General features: G+C 40.9%; 2 protein-coding genes across 3 annotated transcripts in view; both read left to right on the top strand.

Moving 5' to 3' along the window:
• The window catches only part of tbx5b (T-box transcription factor 5b), a 13,259-nt gene extending 3,170 nt beyond the window's left edge, over window positions 1–10,089 (top strand). For both annotated transcript variants that reach the window (XM_068704058.1, XM_068704057.1), the window contains exons 5-9: window positions 630–777; window positions 2,911–3,063; window positions 5,098–5,189; window positions 6,346–6,599; window positions 7,885–10,089. In XM_068704058.1, the coding sequence (XP_068560159.1) occupies window positions 630–777; window positions 2,911–3,063; window positions 5,098–5,189; window positions 6,346–6,599; window positions 7,885–8,459 (1,222 nt within the window). In that variant the 3' untranslated portion in view covers window positions 8,460–10,089. The remainder of the gene's footprint in view (window positions 1–629; window positions 778–2,910; window positions 3,064–5,097; window positions 5,190–6,345; window positions 6,600–7,884) is intronic.
• An 11,444-nt stretch (window positions 10,090–21,533) lies between these two features.
• Window positions 21,534–24,973, top strand: cfap73 (cilia and flagella associated protein 73). The gene is made up of 7 exons (XM_068703979.1): window positions 21,534–21,794; window positions 21,906–22,026; window positions 22,922–23,014; window positions 23,144–23,335; window positions 23,827–24,048; window positions 24,165–24,323; window positions 24,412–24,973. Exons 1-7 carry the CDS (start codon window positions 21,751–21,753, stop codon window positions 24,550–24,552), a joined length of 972 nt encoding a protein of 323 aa, XP_068560080.1. The 5' UTR covers window positions 21,534–21,750; the 3' UTR covers window positions 24,553–24,973.
• Window positions 24,974–25,254: the final 281 nt, after the last annotated feature.

Genomic DNA, 25,254 nt, shown 5'->3' with positions numbered 1-25,254 from the left:
AAATATTTCTTCGAGGTCTTTATTCTTGGACTTCATTTGATTGTTAGATCACATCCAGCACTAATTATTTTTGGCCCTATTTTGTGTGTGTAACGTGTAAAACGTCAGACGTATAGGCCTTAACGTGATGAGACCTCAACCGTTTGACACGTGGATTAAATATCAATGAACGAAAACCATCTCTCTAGCCTTCTTTAGTGCCTGCTTCCAAGCTGCTTTGAAAAACAAAATGACTGCACGTTTGTTGTATGATTTTGGCTCTTGTTTTTTTCAGTTTTGCGGTGATTTCCGTGTGTTTCAGCAGATATTTTAATGGTTCGGTCTTCTCGCTCGGCTCGTCACAACATCTCTGTGGCACAAAATAACAGAGGCTGCAGCAGTTTTGATGAGGACCGAGTTAATTTGTGTCGACTAAGCTAGGGTGCAGATGTGGATATCTGTGTAAACTCAAGAAGGTGCATTTTGTGTTAGTCTAATTAAAGCACCAGATAGGCCTTCTGCAGCCGGCGGCAGCGCAGGCCTCATGCGTCGGGCACAGCGGTGCACTGGCGGTCAGAAAAACCACCGTGACCCACTGTGTGTCAATGTCTGACCGTTTCCGATCTGCTGCACTGTTCTCCTCTGTAAAGGTCGATAACGGGAAAGGCAGAGCCCGCGATGCCCGGGAGGCTCTATGTCCATCCGGACTCTCCCGCCACCGGAGCTCACTGGAGCCGCCAGCTCGTCTCTTTTCAGAAGCTCAAACTCACCAACAACCACCTGGACCCCTTTGGACATGTGAGTCTGTCTTAATAGTGTTTAGCTAATGTGGTGTGTGCATATTTATTCAGAACAAGACTAATGTTGTTGGTCTGTTGCTTGAATAAAAAAAAAACGTTTTTTAGCTCTTGTGCTAGTTGTGGGCCTGTAATTTGTAAGCTTGGTTGAGTCATTAAAACGTCTTTTAAAAAGACACTGAAGGACACAAATCATCAACTTCCCAGTGAAAATGCTCTATTGGCCTGGTCATATGAAATAGCCATAATATGCGTTTGAAATAATCAACCTTGAGTGATGTTTTTGATTAAGAAGAATGATGACACAAACTACAGTCACGGGTGCAGTTGGGCAGGCAGGTATAACCACATGTAGCTCACTCTCGTGAACATATAACTCGGCAGACATCACAACACAACACTAATCAGCACGAGGCCAGAGTGGCCACACTGCAGACTCAACAGAGAGACTCATTCCCGCCATGCCCAGCTTCAGTTGCTCCAGTTTCCCAACAGTAACTCTGACACACTAAGAGCAGGTGAGCAAGTATCCTACGCGCGTCTTGGTGCGTCCATGCACATATTTTTTTTTTTCAAGCTTGTTGAATTAGAGCTAATGATTTCAATGACTCGAAAGCCCATTAGCTAATCCATGTCACCGGCGGACACGTCACTGCGATTAAACGGTGCCCCCTTGAATAAACAAACGTGCACGGCTGGATTCTGCAGCCACAGTGTGTCGGTCTGTACATTTAACGCTGGTGTTTAACTGCAGTCCCATGCATGCGCATACCGTGATCCAATTGTTTTGTTTAAAGCACTTGTGGAGTTACCAGTGACGAGTTACAATTGTTGGTTGAATGCACTGAGTTGTTGTCACATCTCTGGTATTTGCAAGCCAAATTTAACGACGTTTCAGCCTTTTCTAATATATAAAAAAAGTTTTAGGTCACCAAGTGCACAAACTTTATACAACCTTCAACAACACTGAAAAGAGTAGTGGCTGTAAATGTAGCATAATACAATTTGTGATAATAAGAATAAAAAAAAATAAGTTTGTATTGTTACATGTGTACATAGTTGAAGTTAATCTGCATTTGTTCAAAACAGAACAAAGAGTTTTCCTTAACCTTATTCCTTAATCTTACTCTCAGGACAAACAATGATCTTGTCATATCTACTTTGTTCCAATGTAATTGCGAGGTGGGAGGAGCCATGAAAAGTAAGCCATGAGTAGTAACACTATGAATGTTGTGTGGGTTGGACCACACAATCACTGGCTCATTCTGAACAACAATGTATTACCTACTTTAAGTCTGTTTAAGTATCGGAGATAAGTTGAAAAAAGATCTACATTTTATGACAGAGTGATACGTGGAGAAGTGGAAGGCTAATAGTAACAATGATACAATCATTTTGATAGAAGTAGAAAGTTTGGAACAATTCTCTTCTAAAGCAATACTTACAGAAACATGGCTTTAAATCATGGTGGAACTATAGTTTTGCTTGATCTTCATAATATAATTAAGTTGACTTTACTTATTATTATTTATTTATTTTTTACTTACAAAAAAAATAAGTAGTTAATATATAGAGTCTTGCTTGATCTAAATAATAATATGATGCAAAAAGTTGCCCTAATTTCTTCAAGTAGATCAAGCACGATATATATTTTTTTATCAGTATAAATCATTTCAATGAACTAAGCTAGTCTGCCAGGTTAATGACCCATGATTACATCAAATGTATTTTGGAATTTAGGCCTTATTACCAGATAAAATTCACACAGGTGACAGATAATATTACATTAACTGCTTCACTAATCACTTTGCTTTAAGGTGGCATCATGGTTTTTGGTAACATTGACATGAATATAAAACTTTTAGAAAAAAAAGCCTTAACATAAGTTAATTACCTGTATGCTATGCTACATAACTGAATCAGGCAAAAACAATTCCTACATTCATGGCTTCCTTCAGTTTCAGCCGAATATGAATGAATCTCTTAAAGATTAATGTTATCTAAGAAATCTTGTACCTTGACATAAGTTGGGTTTACCCTCCACCTGGCCTCCAGTCAGGTCCCAGCATCTGCTGGTGGGAAACATGACAGCACTGTCAATCTCACCTCCTCAATCTGTTCCCCCCCTGTGCAGATAATACTCAACTCCATGCACAAATACCAGCCTCGCCTTCACATTGTCAAGGCTGATGAGAACAACGGCTTCGGCTCAAAAAACACGGCTTTCTGCACCCACGTCTTCTCTGAGACTGCCTTCATCGCTGTGACGTCCTACCAGAACCACAAGGTACGCTTTACACAAGACACAGTGCACCAACAACACTGTTACGATATAGGAACTACAACTTTACATGGGGCCATGGGTAAAAATGATAGTAAAAATACAATACAGTACAAAAAGAGAGTTTTTTTTAGATGATCCTTTTGGCTTTATTGGTCAGATGAAGAGTGTGGTGGCTGACTGTAAAGGGGGAGAGAGAGGGGTATGACATGCAACAAAGGTCCCACAGTTTGAAACGAACTGGGGACAGTAACCATTCGGCTAGGCGCTCCACAAAAAGTGACATTTAGACATCACTTGCTTTTTTTGCAGACTGAAGCTATAGGCTAACTCATAATTATCCTAACAATTATGGAAATGGTTCTCAAAGTCTTATGCGTGCAAATCTGATCTATTCTGCTGTCATATTTGTGACCACTTAGATAAGTGTATGAAGATTTGCCTTTGCTCACTGACAACATTAATACTTCTGTCTCTCACACACACACGCACATACTTTTTCTTTGTTTGTATTACTGTCCGTATTTTGTATCCAGAAAGTCAATTTGCATCTTTTTTGTTTATGTGGCCTTATTCAGTATTTGTAAATATGTCAAAAAATAAGTTATCCGTGTGTGTGTGTGTGTGTGTGTGTGTGTGTGTGTGTATGAGAGAGTGTGTGAGAGAGAGTGTGTGAGTGTTGGTCTATAATGACCTGTTTCTTTCCCTTGATCTTTGCTGATCCAGTTTTCTCAACGTCTATTAGAAAGACAGATTGCTGAAGCTTTAAGCCGCTCTGCTGGTTAAGTTTTCACAAGATAGTTTCAATGAGATTACATTTCATAACAAAACTTAAACAACATAAATAGATCAATTTCAACTATATTTTTTTGTCTATTCGTTGTTGGCACATTAATTAATTCAATTTATTTTATACAGCCCAAAATCACAAATCAGAAATTTGCCTCATAGGGCTTTAAACAATAGAGGCCTAATTTCTGCACACATGTATCTACAGATTCAAAATGGTATTCTTTTATTTATTGTGTAATAAAAAGTGTAAAAACAAACAAACGCATACACGGCTCAGAAAATAGATTTACAACAAGTATGTGCATTCATTTATTTGAATAGTAGATACAGTTTTTAGTTCATGAAAAAGTTTATAACATTTATACATACTTGGAGTATTGTAGTTTCTAAAAACGTAATGATGAAGTGTAATTGTTGTAACTGCTATTTTATCAAAATGTCATCATGTATATAAATACATAATTGATGTGTTCAATTCATATTTTGTAATCTAAACTTTTAATTTATATTATTATTATTATTATTAGTGGCAGTAGCAGAAGTTAGTAATTAAAGTGAGTATTATTCTAGAAATCATTTTTTACTTTTTTTTTACTTTTACATAATTTTACAAATTACATTTGTGTGATGAAATGTGGTTATTGTGTAAAAAAATGAACTTAAACATTATTTCTGTCATACAAGTGATAACAAATACTAATGGTATCACACTGCTAAATCCAACATGCGTGTGAAAAATTTGATCTATTTAGCCAGTAGTTTGATGGCGGTATCAGTTTTATCGGTACTTCAAAGTTTATTTAGACACGAGCTTGTGTCAGATCTCAAGGCCACTTGCCTGCTGTGTGATGGTGGTTTTCCTCCATGACATCATTGAGAAAAGTTTGAAGACTTAAACATCAAAGCTCGCAGCTTTGGACCTCTAAAAGCTTTGGCCTGAAATCCTTAAACCTGGCGACTGTTTGGGTAAACAGTTTATTCTGCGTCAGCTGGCGAGGACACTGTCCGCTCCGTTAGAAACGTCAGCTGCTGAGGAATGTTGGCCGTCCAGAGCTTCAGCAGAGCTGCTTTTAACATCTGTAGGGCCTCTCACGAGTAGTAAGCTATTGAGTTTCAGTCAATGAAAAGAACAGTTGAATGTGCCTTTATGTGTCTTCCTGTACTTGTATGAAAGTGTGTTTGTTTGGGCCTGTGCATGTGGTGTAATGCTTGTGTCTGAGCTAAAGATTTTCTATGTTTTGTGCTCAGATTACACAGCTGAAGATAGAGAATAACCCTTTTGCGAAGGGCTTCAGAGGCAGCGATGACAATGAGCTACACCGCATGGCCAAGCTACAAGGGTGAGTACAGCTTTGTTGACGTGTGTGTGTGTGTGTGTGTGTGTGTGTGTGTGTGTGTGTGTGTGTGGGCGTGTTTTACCCGTCCACATACTGTAATTCATTACATTTTAGGGTGAAGACTTGGTTTAAGGTTAGGGCAAGGGTTAGGATTAGGCTGATCATGGTTATGGTTTGCGTTATGTGAAGTCTCCAGTAAATTAATGTAAGTCAATGTAATGTCCCCAAAAGTCATGAAAACTCGACTGGGTGTGTGTGTGTATGTGTGTTTGTGAGCATTCAAAGGAAACAAAATCTATCACCCTCTCTGAGGGTTGTTATGATGTGGTACATATGGTCTAAGACATGAGTATACGTGTGTGTGTGTGTGTGTGTGTGTGTGTGTGTGTGTGAGCCATTGTCACCTGAAGGTTGATCTTAGCCTGAAATCTCGACCAGAGCGTGCAGCACAAACACGACACCCCAAGCGTCAGTTCCTGCATTGATAAATAGATAGATGATGATATCACGCTGCTGCTGGTTTGTTGGACTGTCACTGCTGATCAGCTGATGGCCCTACATGGTGTCTGTTTGCATGTTGGACTGATCTCCATTCAAGCGCTGTTGTGGCAGGCAGTGTAGAGATTTTGATAAGCCAATGGGAGAGGCTGTTACAGAGGGCGGAGGAGGGAGAGAGGTTGCTATTAAATGCAGCACCCCTGTGTTACTGTGCTGCCGTGGTTGGTGGGGAGCAGAGCAGAGCAAAGGAGAGCAGAAGAGAGAGTCTATCTGAAGTGACACACGGATGGATGTTTATTTTTAGAGCAGCGTATTATCTCACAACAGGACTGGCTGTGTGTGTGTGCATGCATAAGTGTGTGTCACTATCTCAGCGAGGGTCAGGGAGATGTGGCCCGCTGTCCCTTACATACTACAGAGTTCACCAAGAGGGGAGTGTGTACAAAAAGAGATCAGAGCTGAAAGGATGGAGTACGACTAAGTAGACTTGAAAGAAGGGGGGAGGGCAAGACCACTAATAATACACCCAGGTCGAAATAAATACGTGTACAGAGTCAGGAGAGGTCGTTTTAAGCAGCACATCTGAGGCCATGACAACATCAGATGCAAATTGTTGCTTCTGCTGTAATTCTCAACCCACCTCTCTCTTTCTTTGTTTCAGTAAGGACTACCCTGTGGTCCCTCGCAGTACTGTCCGTCAGAGAGCCTGTTCCACCGGCAGTCCCTTCAGTGGGGAGGGCCGGGGTCTGCATGGATCTCCCGAAGCTGTCGGATCCCCCTTCAGCTGCGAGAACGGCTTGAGCAGCGGCAGTCCCCAGGAGCTGCTGAGGGCTCCCCCGGCACACTACACCCTTCCTCATCCTCAGCTGCAGCACGGCCAACAGCCGCAGGTCTACCACTGCACCAAGAGGAAAGGTAGGAGGAAGCTGTGTGTCTCTGCCTCCAGTACTCTGTGTAGGAAGACAATTATCTCAAGCTGTAAAAACACAAAGCAATGCCATTGGTCAACTAATGCAGACACTACCTATTCATTTTCATTTTATTATTGTTACTTTTTTTGTAATAGTGGCAATAATTGTGTATTTTTCTCACTTTAAAAAGTATTTATGAAAATATCACCGAGCGGCCCTGAAACTTATCTGACTTGTGGCTCTGTGCCAAATTATTAATAGGCTATTAGCACAAAACAGCTTTGTGTAAATGTCATAGTAATTACTTGCAGTGGTTTTACATGTTTTTTCCAATTGCTGACAATCATATAAAGTTTAATATTGTTTTAAAATTGAATAAGATTTACACATTTTAAGATTGCAGCCAGTATGGAAATTGGAGACTTGAAGTGTAACTGAGTTATTTGGTTTATTTATCAGTCACAGCATCCTCTTGGTAATGCAGTTGTTGCCGGGACAATTTTGAAAACTCAGAAATGGTTACCAAAAATCATTGCATTTATGAGATTTAGAAATATTAATGTCTGTCAACTGTAAGTTAATAAGTTAATGATGATCATGTAATTACTGCATATAACATGGAACTAACAAAAATGTTTTTTTTGTTTTTTTTATTGCAAATGACCTCAAATTTTAAGTCTTTTCAGGTCGTTTTTTAAAGTCTACTGAAATAAATGGCAACCAATGTCTGCCTGGGAAAAAGCATATCAACCTAAAAACCAGATTCACTTGTGCTGTGACTGGCATTCAGTCTGTGTTTGCAAACTGTTTAATTAGCATCAGATTCACTGAGGCAGCAGCTGACTGAATGAATATCAGTTATTATGATTATTGGTCATACAGACACGCTTGCATGGGTTCATTCAGACATATTAATCAACAACTAAAAGAAAATCACTAACAATGACTGACTAGAGAAAAAAATGCAAAGAAGTTTAAAATACTAAATTATTATTTCAAAATATTTTGTTGGGCTGCAACTTAACTCAAGCTGAGAAACATCATTTAATTAAGCATGGGTGACGAGTAATGTGTGCTTCAGGCTTGATTTAAAAGAAGAAGACAAAACGTCTCAAAAGGCCTTTTAAATCTGGACTGGGCTACTTGACAGAATGGTCTGCATTGATGATAAGTATAGCCGGTACACATTTTAGTTAACTGGGCTGGGTATTGTTTTAATTATATTATTGAAATACTGATACTACTGCATGTTTCAATACGTCTTTTTCTCTGTCTGCGTCTCTCTTCAGTGGAGAACTGCTCTTCAGGAACCAGGCAGCACCCGTACAAGAAATCCTTCACCAGAAGCTCTCCGAGTGAGGGCGAGTCTTACTATCACCCCTCCTCCTATCCTCCTCCTCCAACCGGTCTACCCAACAACCCACTCACTGACTCCCCCTACAGCTCAGACATGGGACAGCGTCAGGCTTGCATGTTTGCCGGCGCCGAGCCCAGACTGGATGAACTCAACTGTACATCCTGGTCATACACCTGCCCGCTCTCCTCTGCCATGACCCCAATGGAAACCTACCCACCTTACACCCCTCATCCCCCCTACAGCTCCAGCCCTCAGGGCTCCCGACTCAGTGCTTTAGCCCACCAGAGCTCTCCGCCGCTGGGAGAACACATCACCCACGACCCCTTTCAGAGCCAGAGCTCTGGACCTTCATCTCAGAGCTCCCAAAACATTCACAGCAGGCAGCTCAGCCCTCCTCTAAGAGAGTATCCTCGCTACACGCCCAACCTGTCTCCTCCTCTCTACCACACACTAGAAACACACACACACATCAGATGTGGCGTCCCAGAATGGAGTGCAGCCTCCTAACTGAACCAGAGGACACGTGCGAAAGACTGACAGAGATTCCTCGTCTCAAATTCAGCGACCCTTCTTTTTGCTTCGCTGAAAGATGCTGCGCCATATACGGACTGAATATGATATGACCTTTGTAAAATATTTGTGAAAAGTGATTTTGTGCTGTGTGAGGAAGTCTCATCGTTCCTCATGTTTCCCCTCTGTGCTGGATGGAGCAGTGGATTGTTAAAGACTGGATTTGGACATCCATGAAGTGTTAAAAAAAAGAAGAAAAAATGAATCCGAGCAGCACAATCAAAGTTGAACTTTATTGTCTTTCCATACCCCAAAGACTGGTGTCATCCACATGTTTGCACTGTGAGCCCTGCTGAGGCCAGACCGTGAACAGCACGAGGCTGTTTTCCTCTCAATGAGTCCCACTCTTTCCATTGTGAAGGATGTAAATTGTGACCCACTGTCAGACAGGCAGTAACATTTACTGACCAAAATAATCTCAGCTCTCACAGCAGAGCCCGAGGGAGACATTGTTTCTCTTTAGTGGAGCAAAGCACCGCTCCATGCTCCGTCTCAGTGAAGGAGAAAAGGCATGAGTTGTCTGTGCGTGTGTGTGTGTTTGTATGTAAAGCCTATGTCAGTTCAGCTCAAGGATGCTGTGAGTTAATTTCCAATGAGACAGGCAGTAGTAGCTGCAGGCGCTGCACCATAGAAATAAACAGTTTGTTTAGACCACGCTACAGGCTGAAGGACCTGTAAACACAGCTTCCAATGCATTCTGGGTAAATGCACAACTCAGCGTCACGCAACTGTCACCGCTGTCCTTTCAGTCACCCCCAGCTGACCAATCCGCTTTCTCCGTTCACTGAGAGCCAGCCAATGAACAAGCGCCTCTCTTTTATCCCCAGCTGACCAGTCAGAGCTGGAGTGCAGCGTGTTTCATGTGTGCCTGTGTGCTGGCCCATTTTAGTTTGTTTCTGAATTATTCATGGGTCCAGTGTTGATCCCTGACATGTGAGGATTGCTCAGCAAACATAGACAATCACAGTGCTGTAAATGGGCTAATGTTGATGTACCAACTCTTTCAAATATTCTTTTGAGTCCTTTTACTTCTAAATGCTCCCTGTTGCGTCCATACAGAATGTCTCCATTAATTGCTGTGACAAGATTGGGTTAAATGCATTTCCCTGTAAAGAAACATGTGTGTCACCCACTGTGCAAGATTTTGGTTTATTGTGTAATGAAGCAGTTTTTATGTTTATGTCCAGGTGTTTTACATGCAGTAACATGTGAGAAGGTGCTCTAACATTACAAACCATCAGTATGCAGAGAGCAGATCCTCATCATTCCTTGATGTGTATTTGTGTGTATGTGTGTGAGTATATGGGTGCGTTACAATGAGATTTTTTATAGCGTTGTTCCTGCTAATAGTATTTATTACTCTAGATTTGTAAAGATTAGTTTGTTGTTAACTTGTGAAACAAGACGTTATTGTTCAAAGATTTTTGTTTCTTTTTGAAGATTTGTTTCTGGTTTCACCCTCCATCTCCAAGTGGTGATAAATAGTTGTGATAAACAAACAAAATTTGCTGTTCAATGGAAATAAAGACAGATTTATATACAGAAATGGAATAAATTTTAGAGAATTTTTGCGTAAGTCAAGTGGTTGTAGTGTTCTTCTTTGTGATTGGACAAGAAACGCAGCAGAGACGAACTATTAACATTCCCAGGGGGTTATTTAAAGTACTTTCAGCACCTTGGGTGTGGAAACTCTTTTAAGTGCGGTGCAGTTTATCAGTTTCAATGCATGATTCAGTATGAAGGACCTGATAACAACAGCAGCCTGCTCCTTCTCTCAAATGCTGTGTGTGCAACAATCTCATTCAAAAATGTAGAGAGCATTGTTTAAAGTGGAGCAGTGCATGTGCTATGACGTCTTATCACATATAAAAGACCCCAGTGTCTCTAACTTTTCCACTCAGCAATGAACCCCTCAGAGTGTTGTGGGTGCTGTGCATACCTTGTCCGCCTCCTGTTATCTCTGACAGGTTGTTTGGCATCTGCAGTCTCCACCAGCTGGACCCCCTCACTGATGCCCAGAGAGGGTTCGGGTCTGCCGGGATGCAGGACAAAGAAAGGTGGGGGTGTGTTGGTGGTCCCCCCCTCCCTTTTCTTAGACTCCCCTCCTCTCTCTCCTCTTGACATCTCATGTTTCTGTGTCTCTCACAGCAAAGTTAACCTCTTACACCTTACACCTGCTCAGAGTTTACAGCACACTTGTTTTGAAAGAACAAATGGACGTAACATGAAGAGATTTATTTAGAAAAGGCTGCTAAATCATTAAACTTCCTGGTGTATTTACATTCAATTGCATAGTTATATGTCAGTTGTCAGACCTCCCTCTCTCTCTTTCTCTTTTTCTCTCTCTTCCTTTCTCTCTCTCTCCTACACCATAAGGTCAGAGGTTAAGCAGGCAGCTCTTCAGAGGGTCTGTTCCTCCTTAACCCTTCGTCTCCAGACAAACTCGGGCTAGGATGAGGAAAGGGGGAGAGGGAGGTCCCATACATGGGCCTCCGACTCTGAAGATGGATTGCGTCGCTTCATGTTTGCTTCTACAGTAACGGAGCTCGGTGATGACTTCTGTGTGGCTGGAAGTTAGCTGGGAGAATACAGCTTTGGATAAAGTGGTAAAGTAATATTAAACACAGAGTGTGTGTTTGTGCATGTGTGAAGGATCTTAATCCGTCTGTGGAGGACTTTCTCAGACACACTGGTCAGACAGTAGATTGATGAACCTCTGTGATCAAAGAGCCTAAGTGGTGCTTATCATTATCTCCCAGACGAACCCCCCAACACACACACACAAACACACACACACACACACACACACACACACACACACACACACACACACACACACACATACACCATTAACCCCTCCGCCTGCCCTCAACATATTCTACTTTTCTCATCCTTATCCAAATTTACCATGATGGTTTCTAACAGACACAGAGCACAAACAAACGCAAACACACATCTTTTTATCGTCGTGTGTGACGAGACACCGCATGTAAAAACAGAAAAAGACTGACATTTGAAAATGTCACACATTTGGCCTGCAGACCTAACATTCTGTATCACAACTAAACTAGGAGGGTTGCTGAGAAGGGCTTATGTTTCTGCTGTATGAATGTTAAAGCTGCTGCCCGGCTACCAAGACCCATTTATCTAGCAAAGAAAGCCCCTTTAAAAGGCATCAAAGAGTTATTTAAGCTTATTTCATTAAAGTCTGAACTATTGGATTGAATCTATAAATGTGTAGCAGGAGTCTCTTGCAGGACACTGAGAGGCATTTGTGTGATGTCTAGCATTAGTGATGCCATTTTGTGTAGAATAAGTGGTCTGAGATGGAGTGTAATTGGTAAAGTTGATTACGGTTCATCTCTATGGGTCGGATGGTGCTCCGTCTCTGTGGCAGTAAAGGGAAACAGCTCAGTCCTCCCTGACTAGCATGGCACTAGTTCAGCAGCTGTTACACTGAGATGTCATAGAAAATAGAGAAAGCTTGGATTGATTTTCACGTTTCAAAAGTTTAGAGTTAAATATTAAAATTGTTTTTGTATTATTTTTTCTTTCCCCAATGGCTTTGCAGAAACTTGAGAACAACAATCACACCAAAGCTTGTTCAGGTGTTTTTAGAGAGGGAATTGAAAGTTGAGAGAGCATAGCATATGGGTTGATGGGTTGATGGATACATCAAACATATCTCTCTCAGCATATGTTAATATCCCGAGCCATACGGAACTGTAATTAGAATCAGTAAGCACTGTATGGCACTAAGAGGACAGCACAAAGGCAGTACAATAATGTAAAACAATGAATGCTTGGCCATTACATGTGGTGCAACAAAGTAGGATGGTGGAGGTTTATTTGAATGATACTATCCATCCTTGTTGTTATTTAAAAGCCACAAGAATGGTCTAATGCTGTTAAGCACAGTATGGAAACAAGACTGAGACTCAAAGCTAATTTCCCCCTAAATGAGAGTTTATGGCTGAAACGGCCCTGAAATCACTGAAGTAGATCTTAATATGAGCATAAGGGCTGTCAAGGATAAGAGGCCAAGTAGGAGTGTGCGTGTGGTGGGTGGGTGGGGGGGGGGGGGGGTGCTTGGGTTGTCCTGCGTGTTGCATCTAAAAGACAAAGGAAGAGGTTAAGGGTCAAACCAACAGCAGACAGGCCAATCCAGGGTCAGAGGGCTCAGGCTAACCTGATCAGTGATGGTTGTTTATCTGGCCATCCTCGAACCATCACCCTGATGGAGCTGCCTGATCCTTCTCTCTCATGCTGGACTCTCACTTTTAGACTGGATCAACTACTCAGTGCCAGTTTTAAAGAACTGCTGATCCCCGTAAAAGATACAAACATGCAAACATCACGAAAAATCAGATTCAGGGTATCTTGTTGTCATGTGGCTGTCACGTCCCAGGATCGGGTCCAAAGGGATAACTTTGTCTCCCCGATTTTTCTGTCGCTCTCCCCAGTGGAAGCAAAGTTTTTAAAAAGGACACTGTGATGTGAGCAAGAATAATTGTTTTAACTCCTAACATACCGCCAAGGTCCCAAGACCAGCAGCCAAACACACATGACAGGGTGAAAGGGATAGAGGCGCTCCCGCAGTGGGTGGTGAGGGGGGTTGTGGGACGTCATGGAGCCAATGTCTCGTCTAATTACAGCCAGAGGACTGGAGAGGCACGCTAATCCCCCACACACACATACACACAAATAAAGATACACAAAAACACTCTCTTTAAGACAAAGCCCCACAACCAGCAAGACACACAAACACATACACACACACAAACCCATACAGTCAGTATTAACCCCATACCCCCTGACCTCAGTCCGGTCCCCTTGTCCAGACAAGACACACATAATGATATCACTACCAGCAGGACTTCACTTTGCCGCTCCTTTTGTTTGCTCACTGTACAGACCGGCTGTGGCCCCTCACCGTCCCCCAATTTTGATTAAAGGAACATTGTCAGGTCATTATTGTGCATGTGCCCAGGACCGTAGCCAGGATTTCAAAAATACTCAACTCATGAGTCCAAGTTCTCACAATGCAACCCCTCCTTCTCAAAAATTCTGTGACTTTCACAAAGAAAGTCTCGATTTGTTTAACTAATTATTTGGATGTTTTAAATTCATAAAAAATAGGAATAAAATCTGCTGGGGAAACTCCCACTTGTATCCTTTTTTCTTTCTTTCTTTTGCCTAATGACTCTAAAGCAGCTATAATCAATATTATATCTGTATAACATTATTGTGTAAAACAATGTTTCAAAAGACAAAAAAACAAAACAAAAGTGTCCCTTGTAGTGAAAAAACGTATCTGTAGCTCCCCTCAACTTTACAGACCTTTATAGTGAGCTTTTCAGCTCATTGTTTATCTGTCTCGGCCCAACTTTATTGTTTTGGTACACTCATATCACTCTCATAGTGAAAAAGCTCCAAAACCCCACAGTACATTTCCTGCTCAGCAGCAAGTCGCTGACGTTTATCTGCGGTTTGGTGCTGAAGTTAGTAGAGCACAACAGCTAACAGAGACCAGTCAAGTCAACTTTATTTATATTGCACAATTAATACATAATAAAATGCAACACAGTGTGTTTTACATAGCAATGATGTTGTTGAACAAAAAACTGTGCAGAATATAGAGATGACAAAATATTCAAGGCACACACACGTTCACATACACACCCATCCTGAACCTCATACACACTAAGAAGAGCTAAAGGAGTTGGATAAGGGACTTACATTCAACAGGTGGCCAGGAATACGACAAATAAACAATAACTTGTATAAAAGAAAATATGTCAATGCTGTCTTCACAACTGGTTTCCGCTGCTTGTCAAGTGGCCAATGAAATCAATTATTGGAGATTTAGGTAGTCAAACTTTAATGTGGCAAGTCCAAATACTAGATTCAGCCTATAAAATACCCAAATTGCCTTAATTCTCAGAAAATAAGGCTACAGCCATACAAGTGTCAGGCCCCTGCTTAAAAATGGCATGCCTAAAATGAATAGTGTATCTCTGCAACTTCAAGGTATATTTGAATAATCTTGATATCACAATAAAGGTAACTAGTGAGATTTCTTCAGAGGTGTAAGAGTAAGTGAAGATGTAGCACAATATAAATGATAAAAACTGTTCTGGAGTGAATATCCTTTTGAATTAGTTCAGTTGTAGCCCAAAAGCTCTTGTACATCACAACATCTGAACATTAGCTGTGCGCAAGTTGATGCTAATAAAGTTAAGCAGGGCAAAGTGGGAGAGTAAGTTTAAGAGGAATGTTGAGGGGGAATCTCCAAATAGTCCATTTTGGGTTCACCATCTGTGCATTTGAAATTGTCTCAGGTAAATGTGACAGTAGTTTAATTTAATTTGTACATCACTATAGGTATTAATTCAATGTAACCAAATACAACTCTGGCTTGGTTTTGAAGAATCACTCAAACACTTCTTACAGGAGTATGACTGTTTGATGCAGGAAGGCAGCAAATACAGAAAGCTGGAATCAACTCAAAAATGCTCCAGAGATAATGGAGTAGCCATTAGCAGCTCTGACACAACATCTGACCCCAAACAGCAAAGGTAAGACATCATTTACAGTTATTACTGTATAAAATGACATTTATTTTGTCTCTCTTCTTCTGCTGCTGATTCATTGTGTTTTGTACGTAGAGTGATAATCTGTGGAGGCTTTCTTGATATTGATTGAGCGGATAGCATAAAGTAGCTCAATGCTAGCTCCACAAACAAACATCAGCATGCTAACATTCTCCTAAAACCAAGCAGGTATCATGTTTACTGTGCACGAAATACAAAGCTGAGGTTGATGGGAATGTAGCGTTAAACCAAAATGCACAAATTGACACTTTAAACTTGATGATAGTTGATGAGAAGTCAGAAGGTCACCGAAGTTACTATCATTCTAGACCAAAGTGGTGAACCGACCAACAGACGGATTCACATCCATAGAGCCACATGGTAGCATGGCTGAAGGCCGAGGCCATGACCTATATGTCCTTGATTGTAGTGATGGTCCATATTGGGTATTCCTTATTTCAGTAGTTTACGACCTCATCCTCACTGTGGCCTTATATTCTCCATGTAAATTCAACCAAACAAGAGATTTCCCTTCATGAATAGTTTCATTTGAAAGATGTTGAATGTGAATATTCTGTATGTCACAAGAAAAATTAAAAACTTGGATGGAATCAGAAAGAATAGACATCATTTTGTGTATCAGATGTATATCAGGTAAATTAGGATACCTCAAGCAGTCCTTAATCCAGTTTGGGAAACATTGTCTTATTAGTATAAAAGATGTCCCAGCTAGAATTATTAAGGAAGAATAGTTTTTAAATCTGTAAAATATATTTAACACATGTCGTTGTATTCAGAAATGAGAAAATACTATGCTTTCAGTTGCGTTTTCTAGAGGTCCCATGTGCCTCAGCGTCCCCTCAGAGGCCTCCCTCTCTGCTTTTTGGTCAATCGTGCTTCCCATGCAGACTTGTTGACACTTGTGTACAGGCATGTTTGCAAACAGGCCAGACAAGACCACTGCTGTGAGACAAACACAAAACACAAACATCAATAAACAAACAAATCCATTCACACACCCCATTCCCTCCAAACACTGCGTGCACACGCAGCCCAATTTCAAAGTACTCACTCAGCTCGCTGTCAGACGCCATTGTTCGCCAGCAGCAGCAGCATTGTTTGGTTCATACTCAGTGCATTTCTGCGACCTTGTCTCATTATTAATAGATGGTGTCAGAGAGTCGCTGCCCTCTCTATCTGACAAGGCATTAGCATAAACACAGACTTCCTCTTAATATCTGTTTGCACCACACTGTTGACCTTTAATAATGGATGTCTAAATGTTTGTTACCTGTCCACTCAAGTGTGTGTGTGTGTGTGTGTGTGTGTGTGTGTGTGTGTGTATGTGTGTTTCTGCGCAAGCTACAGTGAAAGTAAAGGCCTTTTAGTATTATGCTTTTTTATTTTGTATTTTACGAATTTAAAGCGAGTCTTGACGAGTAAAATAAAACTTAATGTCCTAAAATAACATTTTTCCAAGCAAAAGAAAATCGTATGAAAACAATCTTCTGAGTAAGGTGCTAATGAGGCAATCAGAGCAGTTAAGCAGAATATGCAGGGAGTAGTCATAAACCAAAACCAGAAAAACAACTTGACAACACACACACACACAAAAAGAGTTATATGAGTTTTCAAAGCATCATGGGACAACAGTTTCAGAAAACGGCCAACATACGAAGAAGCGTCAGTCACAAACACTGTAACTCTGGTTCAAATGGTTAGAAAACCTGTCCAGAGAATACATGTAACACTAGTGAGATTCATTCAGAGGTGTAAGCATCAGTGTACTGTACTGGGTAAATGTCAGTGAAGATGTAACAACATGTACATGCTGCGTAGCTCTCATGAATTTAGAGATTTATTGTCTTAATTTGTTGTTTTTTTGTGTTTATTACTGGAGCACTAATGGCGTATGACAGAATACATTCATCAACTTCGGAAAAGGAAGCATGGTGATTAAGTGCAGCGGACTTTGAGACGATCACCGTCCACGGCCGATCAACCAGCCAGACCTGCCTGACCAAACGCCACCAAACCGTCCCAGGGTGGAGGCTCTGATGGAAGCTAAGCTAACCCAAGTAGGACCTAATGCCACTCCACTACCAGCCTACTGCTGACTGTCTGACTGTCTGATTGCAGAAAAACAAGATGGATGAAATAAGACTTCCCAGCGATGGGAGGTCAGTGTCTGTTGTGTCCACAAGAGACCTGGCTCCATCGTCGTGTCCCAGATCAAGCTGCTCTTGGTGGGCGGACTGAAGGACAGAGTGCAGGATTTCGGTGGGACGAGACGAGGTGGACTCCGTGTTTACATGATGATGCTTGGGGCTCAAACATTGTCAAAGTTAATGGACAATGTTGTCCTGATGTGGGATGTTAAGATGTTGGCTGTATTATCTGCACAGAGAATTGTTTTTGTTGCTGCTGTTTACATTCCTTATGATGCAAATAAACTAAAAATACACTACAGGAATGCATTACTGTTTTTGTTTTGTTTTGTTTGTCATGTTTTTCTTGTGTTACAAATGGGCTACAACTGCATTTCTTTGTGCATCCCTGTGTTGCATAGTGACAACAAATGATCCTTGAATCCTTAGATAAAGACAGATTTTATTTTCCATTTGATGTAATAGGGCATTCATTTAAGAAAGATACTGGATTTGGATTGAATCTGTCACTTAGAGTAGGGTAATTCAGCTTTTCTGACACATTTAAACAATGTATGTGCGACTTAAGAGGACATTTAGGAGGGAAATGGGAATCAAAAGGTTTTTCTTTTAATGAGCAGTGCTACCAGTATTCTTCATTGTCCTCATGGGCTTTATGCCTGACATTATAGATTCTGACCTATTCATCTTCTTCTCCTCGTCCTCCTCAGCTGTTAAAAGGTCTCCTGGTGTTTACATGGGTGTTATGTCTGCATCTCCTCAGCCTCACACTCTGCCCATCACCTGACACAACATGCTTTTATTATAATAGCATCCTTCCATTAGTATTAATAAAGTACTATGTGTGTGTGTGTGTGTGTGTGTGTGTGTGTGTGTGTGTGTGTGTGTGTGTGTGTATGCAGCAAGTCATCCATTCATCAAAAATGGATATAGCAGCATCTCTGCCTGCAGCTATCTGTGTTGTTGTTTTTCCTCTTCACTGCCTTTCAGTCATGCCTTTTTTCTTTCTTTATCTCCCTTTTTCTGTGTGTGTGTGTGTGTGTGTGTGTGTGTGTGTGTGTGTGTGCGTATGTGTGTGTATGTGTGACACACATTTACAGCGGATGCATTTTTCTGGTTCTGCTTCTTTTACTGTAAGCACATCTACGCCACACCTGGCAATTATTATGCAAAAATAGCTGCACACAGCATTTCCATTAAGCGTGCTAATGCCAACTTCCTCTGTCACCACGCTGCAGTGTGCTCCCAGTATGAACATGTAATGTCAAATTACCATTAACTCAATCCTATCTGTGGCTCCTACTCACTGTAAAGGTGATAACAAGTCGTTGAAGATATTTTAGGTGTGCATGAAGCCATGAATGTCCTGGTAATATTCATCATTTGATGATGAATATTACTGAAGGCAAAAGAGACTATCAGCGATTGCCTTTTTTCACAGAACAATCTCACCATAAAGTCTATTTCAGTGGCTGTTTTGGAGCTTTTGATCACTTCACATGATCTTCATCTGCAGGTGGCATTGTAGATGTTTAAATTTACATTCCTTCCTGAGCACTTGAAGTACCTCTCATCCATGTCGGCTGAAAATTTTGGGCTCAAAGTTCGTTCATGTCCACAGAAACAGCACTTAACAGCAATCTGACCACAAGGTCCATTTAGTAGTTGCTCACAAGATCAGTTCTCAATATCTGTGTCTTCACTGACTTTTATTGACCATACGACCAGATCATACTGTATATTCATTTATACTCGAATGCATCTTGCAGTGAGTCAAAGACTGTGGCCCTAAAATGGGATCTCTGCCACAAAGTACCAGATAAACACATAAAGGTATTATCAAGCTTTGTGTGTTGCAAGGACACATATTGTTACATTTTAAAGCCTCTGACAACTTACACCTATGAACTAGGTGACACTTAAAACCCTTAACATTCAGTTTCCCAATTTGATTTCCTCTCGGATAGATTGTTAAAATCATTTCATTCCAAATAAGTTGATGGTATATATCTTGTATCAACTTATTCCAGACTGTCATTGAAGCTATATTTACACAAATTGAAATATTTAAATCCATGGAAATATTTTAGATGCATTTTGCATCATTTGATACACATTTCTCAAGATGTCTGCCAGACTTATAGAAACTTTAGGCCAGGGTCTAGTGGTCTACGAAGCATATCATCTTATGCCACATCCGTGGTTCGACTAAGGATATTTGCCCGTCTCTCCCCCCTTCCACATTTCCAGTGTCTCGTCAGACTCAAATACAGTTTTGCATAAATTAGGTCTACATCTTTTGATCCAGAGTAGCCTTAACAACTTCACACAACTGATCTTGTTTAAAGCCAAGTGTCATGATGTGTGCCTGTGTCTGTCAGTCTAGTGTGTGGTGTGTAGCACGTGCTTGCATGAACTGTCGAGCATCATTCAAAACGTCAGCAGCAGAAAGGTGTGATATTAAGTGTGACTTTTGAGCTTAAAGTGAAAAAATCACACGTCTCCCTTTGGTAACACCTGTCAATCAAGTGTCTGAAACTCATGTTTCAGGGGTCACATCACTGAGGTCCATGCTGTACACACATTGTCTGTTCTTTTTTAATATATACTACTTTTCAAAAAGTTTGGAATCGCCTGTGATATTGACGTTATTCTTACCTACAAGTGGTTAGATTGAATAAATTTGAACTGTAATCCGTCAATCTACAGATGTTCAGCGGATATTTACTGATCCAAGTTTATTTTCAAAAAGCTCTATGCATATAGGGGCATGTATTGTCTAGCACTGTCACCTCACAGCAAGAGGGGCCTGGGTTCAATTCCCAGGCTCGACGGGCCCTCTGTATGGAGTTTACATGTTCGCCCCGTGACATTGTGGGTTCTCTCCGGATTCTCCACCTTCCTCCCACAGTCCAAAGAGATGTAGCTTAGGTTAACTGATGACTCTAATTTGCCCATAGGTGTGAAATTTTAGCGTGAACGGTTGTCTGTCTCTTTGTGTCAGGCCTGCGATAGTCTGGCGACTTGTCCAGGGTGAACCCTGCGTTTGCTTAATGTCAGCTGGAATTGGCTCCAGCCCCACCACGACCCTGAACAGGATAATTGGTTAAAGATAATGGATGGATGGACTGTGCATATAACTAGTGGAAGTTGACACGCCCTCCGTGTCATGTCCAAAACTGAAGCTAGATGTTTACCTAGGGCGACATAGTATGAAGCTTAGGGCCACTGACCAGGTGTCGGTATTTGACAAGTTGGGAGTGAGGAGTTTTGGTCTCTATGTACAAAACTTAACTTTTTTGGCAAACCCTTCATACAAAATAACATCTATTTGCAAAAAGGACCCTAAAACCATTACAAAATCTAGAGTACTTCTGAATAAAGCTTTTGTGGCAGGAGATTCCAGACTTGTGAAAGGTAGTCTGCTATCAAGTGGGAATAATTAACAAAAATGAAAGATGAAAATGAAGATCATTGTATAGTTGGTCAGATAGATTAGACTCAGAAGCAAAAAAAAAAAAAGGAAGGCTGTGGGGCTTTGGTGCCCACAACCCTTTGCCTGTTTGCCTGCTCAATAATCCATGGGTGATGGTGTATTGATATTAGGGCTGGAGGGGATCTTTAAAAAGCTAGAACCAATAAATGTTTTAGTGTGTTTGCTTGAAAAATACTGTAAACGACTAACTGGTTGTCAAAATAGTTGGCAATAATTGGTTGATTAATTGATTAATGAACTTTTGTTTACATATATGACGTTGTTTTGATGGAGCTGCTACAATGGTAGCAAAGCTTAGCGCCGATCGATCCGAGCTCCATTGAGAGAACAAGCATTTTGAAAGGCAACACAGTATGAATTCAGACTTTTTACAAATCTGCATTATTATGTAGTTATTTCGGCATCTGTTATCCGTTTATTGCAATTAAATCACAGCAAAATTGTTTATTTTGGGGTTCATACAGCTGTAGTAAACCAGCCGATGTCTTGCTAGACACAGTGAATACAGCTCGATGAAATCCACAGAGCTCCTCCGGACTATGTTATGAACCCAGACAAGAAGGCCTTTAGTTTCCCGACACGTGGGACTTTCACAACAAGTACAAAGCAGAAATAGAGGTTATTTCCTCCATGGTTGATGGCGGAAGTAAACGGCATGGTTGATAACGGTTTTCATGGAGATAAGCCACGCCCCCTCTTCGAGTAAACTCCCGCGAGTAACGCGACGCGAAAGTTCACTTTACGTTTGGTGTGAACGTAGCAAAGCTGGGAGTAAAACTCTTATGAAGGAAGTTGCTTTTCTTTGTACAGAAATGATGGATTGTGCCTTTAAAAGTTCCTGGTTTACGTTACCATAGAAATGAGGGGGGGGGGGCAAAGTTTGAAAAGTAACGTTAACAAAGACTGCAAGATAGACCAACTTGACTTGACTCTGTCTGAAAACAAAGAGAACAAAGAGTAACGTTCTATGTATGTTAATGAAGTCCAGGAGCGTCCGTGAGGAGCCGGATCCACAGTGAGTTCATGTGGAGCGGTGGGTGCTCCGTGGTGGAGCGTGTGGAGCTCAGCCAGAATCATCACGAGCGGTCGATGTTAATAACTCCCCACTATGCTCGTGTGTGAACAGGAGAGTGAGCGGTGTGATGGCAGGAGGACCCTTGCGTGACTGCAGCTTTGCCCTCTTTGATATGCAGAAGAAACGCCGGGAAGAGGAAGCGCTTGAAACAAAGATCAAGGAGCGCTGTCAGGTACTAGTTACCTCCCAACGTTACTTATCACGGTGGAACGTGTAGCAGCTAAGTTAACTACTCAACTCTTCACGTTACTTGACACGAGGTAGTTTGGCCTAATGTGAGAAAGCTCTTGTGCCTCACTTAAAAAAGTTCATCTATTCTTACAAACTGTCTCCTTCCTAAAATTGATATACAAAAAATACTATGTAGTAATATTATAAAAGAGTTAATTATTTTGACCAACTTCAGTCCTGATCATAGTTGGCAAATATTCATTGTTTCAGAATTTTAACCTATTAAATGATAGTTTGTTTACTCAATTATTCCATTGTTCTTATGGGAAAACAACAACACAAACATTGAATTATATTTTCTATACTAAATGCTTGGGGGATTTTTTTTTCCACAGTCTGGCACACGTCAATGATTAGCAACAACATTGATATTGATGTATTGCATCAAACACACACCAGAAAAATAGTATATATGTGACCAGTAGGGACAACATTAGAAAATGGTTCAATCTGCTGGAAACTTGTAAAAACTACTATTCTGAAGCCAGGGCTCTAGATTAAAAGCCTGATATAATAGAATGCACATTTTTATGCTGTAATGCTAATGGCCAAGGATCAAGAAGTGTGGTTTCAAAGGGATGTGTATGTTTCATATGCATTTACACACCTAAAATGATTTAAAAAAATACTAATTAAAAAGCCCAAAATGGCCCTTGTGAGGCACAACTGTCTAGCAGTTACCAATCGCTAATGTTACTTCTCGAGATGTAACGTTCTGCCTTAATATGTGAGAATTGATACAGAATGCTACATCGTGAGAAGTCATTTTAACTGACTGAGCATGCATCACAACTATTCTGAAGTCATTTTTGCCTGCTGTGTGTGTTTTTATGTAGATATTGGAGAGTTTGCAACAGCGCAGAGATGAGTTGCATGTGGAGATCAAGAAAGCGAGGGATTTACACTTAAGCTTTGATACGTTTCTGAAGGTACAGTAGAGGAACATTTCACTCAAGACTCCTGTATAAGACTGTACGTAACGTTATTGGATTTCAGTTTCATGGCTGAAACTCGACAAAAGCAGCAACACTAAGTCCCTCTTATCTCCTTCCCTGCAGGATGAAGTCGTTGTTCAAGCTGCTGAGAAAGCAGAGAAGGAGAGGAAAGAGGTGCTTCAATTGGAGGCAGAGCTAGAGAGGCTAAAGCTGGTGTATGCTGAGCTGATGGAGAGGAAACGGGAACAGCAGCGTCAGATACAAAGACTCAGTGTATACAAGGACTTCATGGTGCGGGTGGTCACGATGGCTAAGGTACTGCAAGGACGTCTTTACATGCAGAGAAACTCAATCTAAATTTGTTTGTCGTACATTAATAGTCTATCATCAAAAGAGCCATTTACTTAAACAGAGGTTCCCAGAATTTTAAGACTGTATGACTATGTAACAAGCCACATTTTAAGACGTGACGGTAAATCCTGGATTGATGCAGCTAATTTTCTAACGTTTCTCATTTAGTTAGAAGTGGCACAAGAAGTGTTAAGTCATGGCGGTAAGCCTCCTAAAATCTTGATAGATCTTGTCTCTCGATGATGGCCTAAACAGTAGACATAAACACTCATTAAATATATGGCATTGCTATGTGAAATAACACCTCTGGCCCTGTCTCTTTACAGGTACATGTCTTATTTCAGAAAAGTGCAGTCATTTCTAAGGTGTTTGCAGAGGTGGTCATGGACTTGTTTTAAATAGATAATGAAGTTGGATTTTTGAGCTACACCTTTTAACGTTTGTGTGTTTTACAGTTTGATGATGTAAAGGAGCTCACGGGTCATATAGAGAGTCTTCTCCACTTTCAAGACCATTTCTATCAGAGAGAAATTAAGGCGCATGAGCAGGTCGACCAGCTGAAAGATTCCCTGCTGACACTGGAGGACAATCATCGTTTGCTGCGGCTGCAGAAGAACAACCGGCTGTCCCAGCTCCAGACCGAAATGGAGAAGACGTGCTCTGAAGCTCTATCATGGGTATCAGACATGATCCTGGTTACAAGTCGGGCATCAGAGCTTACACCCAATCAAATGTTGCTTAAATGTACAGCTCCCATCTTGTGTGGAATTCAGTTGTCCCTGTCTTCACACAGGAAAGGAAGTGGAACCACATTCAGGAAACAGCAGCAAAGAAAACACTCTTGTTGGGACGGATTAAGGTGGCGACCCTTAACCTCTATGAAATGACAGGTGGCATGGTAGAAGGAGACGCACCTGTGAATCTGAATGACACAGAGAAACAGCTTGATAAGGTGTGTACCCTGACAGAGCAGAGATGGTGATGAACTGCAGAGAGATAGAAAACAAACAACTTATGGTTTTCTACTGTTTCCTCTTTAGGTCAAGATGTTCATCCAGGACCATGAGAGCATACTAAAACAACATCAAACTCCCTCACAGAAACATGATGGACAGGAAGAAGACAAGTTAAAGCCCAAAAAGCACATTTCAACTTGTGCATCGCAAGATGCTTCAATTTAAGCTTAAACATACGTTTTCATGCTGCTTTAAAACTGAATTCACTGAACTATAGCATTGAATAATAATAGTTGTTCTCATGTAAAACTAAACCTGAACTTAAAGACAATTAACTTAAATAAACTTAAGACACTGAAGCAATCAACAACTTTTGTTCATTTAGCTCCTCTTTGTAATTTACATAGCTTGATTTTGAGTTATGAAATGTTGCTGATAGTGGTAACTGTACACTTGAGGTTGCCTTGTTTAAACTTGATAAATACTGTATATCTAGTAAGACTATCAGATCACTTGTACTGGTGGTGGTTCAATCAGCTCCTCTTGTTCACAAGACAAATGGAATGTAGAGGAGTGATCATTCTGAACATAAGGGCCTATACTGCCACCCTGTGGCCATTAAAGAACACGGCAACTGGTACACCCATTGAATTAGTCCCCTGATGAATCTTATTTTAGCTGATCAGATCTGTTTTCAGTTTATAGTTAAGAGCTATGCTGGAGATTTGCTGAGGTCATTAAAATCCATGTACTTACAAGAATTGTAAAGCTGCTCACTCAAAACATGTGCAACAATCCAAATGCCAGAACATTTGTGTGGGTGTCCAATAGTAACAGATGTTCATTATCTGCAGCTGTTTCAACATTTATGATTAGTTTGATATTGTCTGCCGCAAGAAGGTACCGATATATTAAATGTTGATCACA

Source organism: Cebidichthys violaceus, unplaced genomic scaffold (assembly GCF_023349555.1).
Source record: "Cebidichthys violaceus isolate CVI_PGR_0920_01 unplaced genomic scaffold, fCebVio1.0.p SCAF_9, whole genome shotgun sequence".
Taxonomy (NCBI): Eukaryota; Metazoa; Chordata; class Actinopteri; order Perciformes; family Stichaeidae; genus Cebidichthys; species Cebidichthys violaceus.
Note: the sequence above shows the minus strand (reverse complement) of the source record. Positions and strands in the feature narration are given on the sequence as shown.

Bases quoted from the DNA above. Each gene is read 5' to 3' on its own strand.
- cfap73 (XM_068703979.1), top strand. From the start codon at position 21,751: ATGTTAATGAAGTCCAGGAGCGTCCGTGAGGAGCCGGATCCACA. The intron at 21,795-21,905 runs GTGAGTTCATGT...GTGTGTGAACAG, and splicing joins CGTGAGGAGCCGGATCCACA to GAGAGTGAGCGGTGTGATGG. The intron at 23,336-23,826 runs GTACTGCAAGGA...TGTGTTTTACAG, and splicing joins GGGTGGTCACGATGGCTAAG to TTTGATGATGTAAAGGAGCT.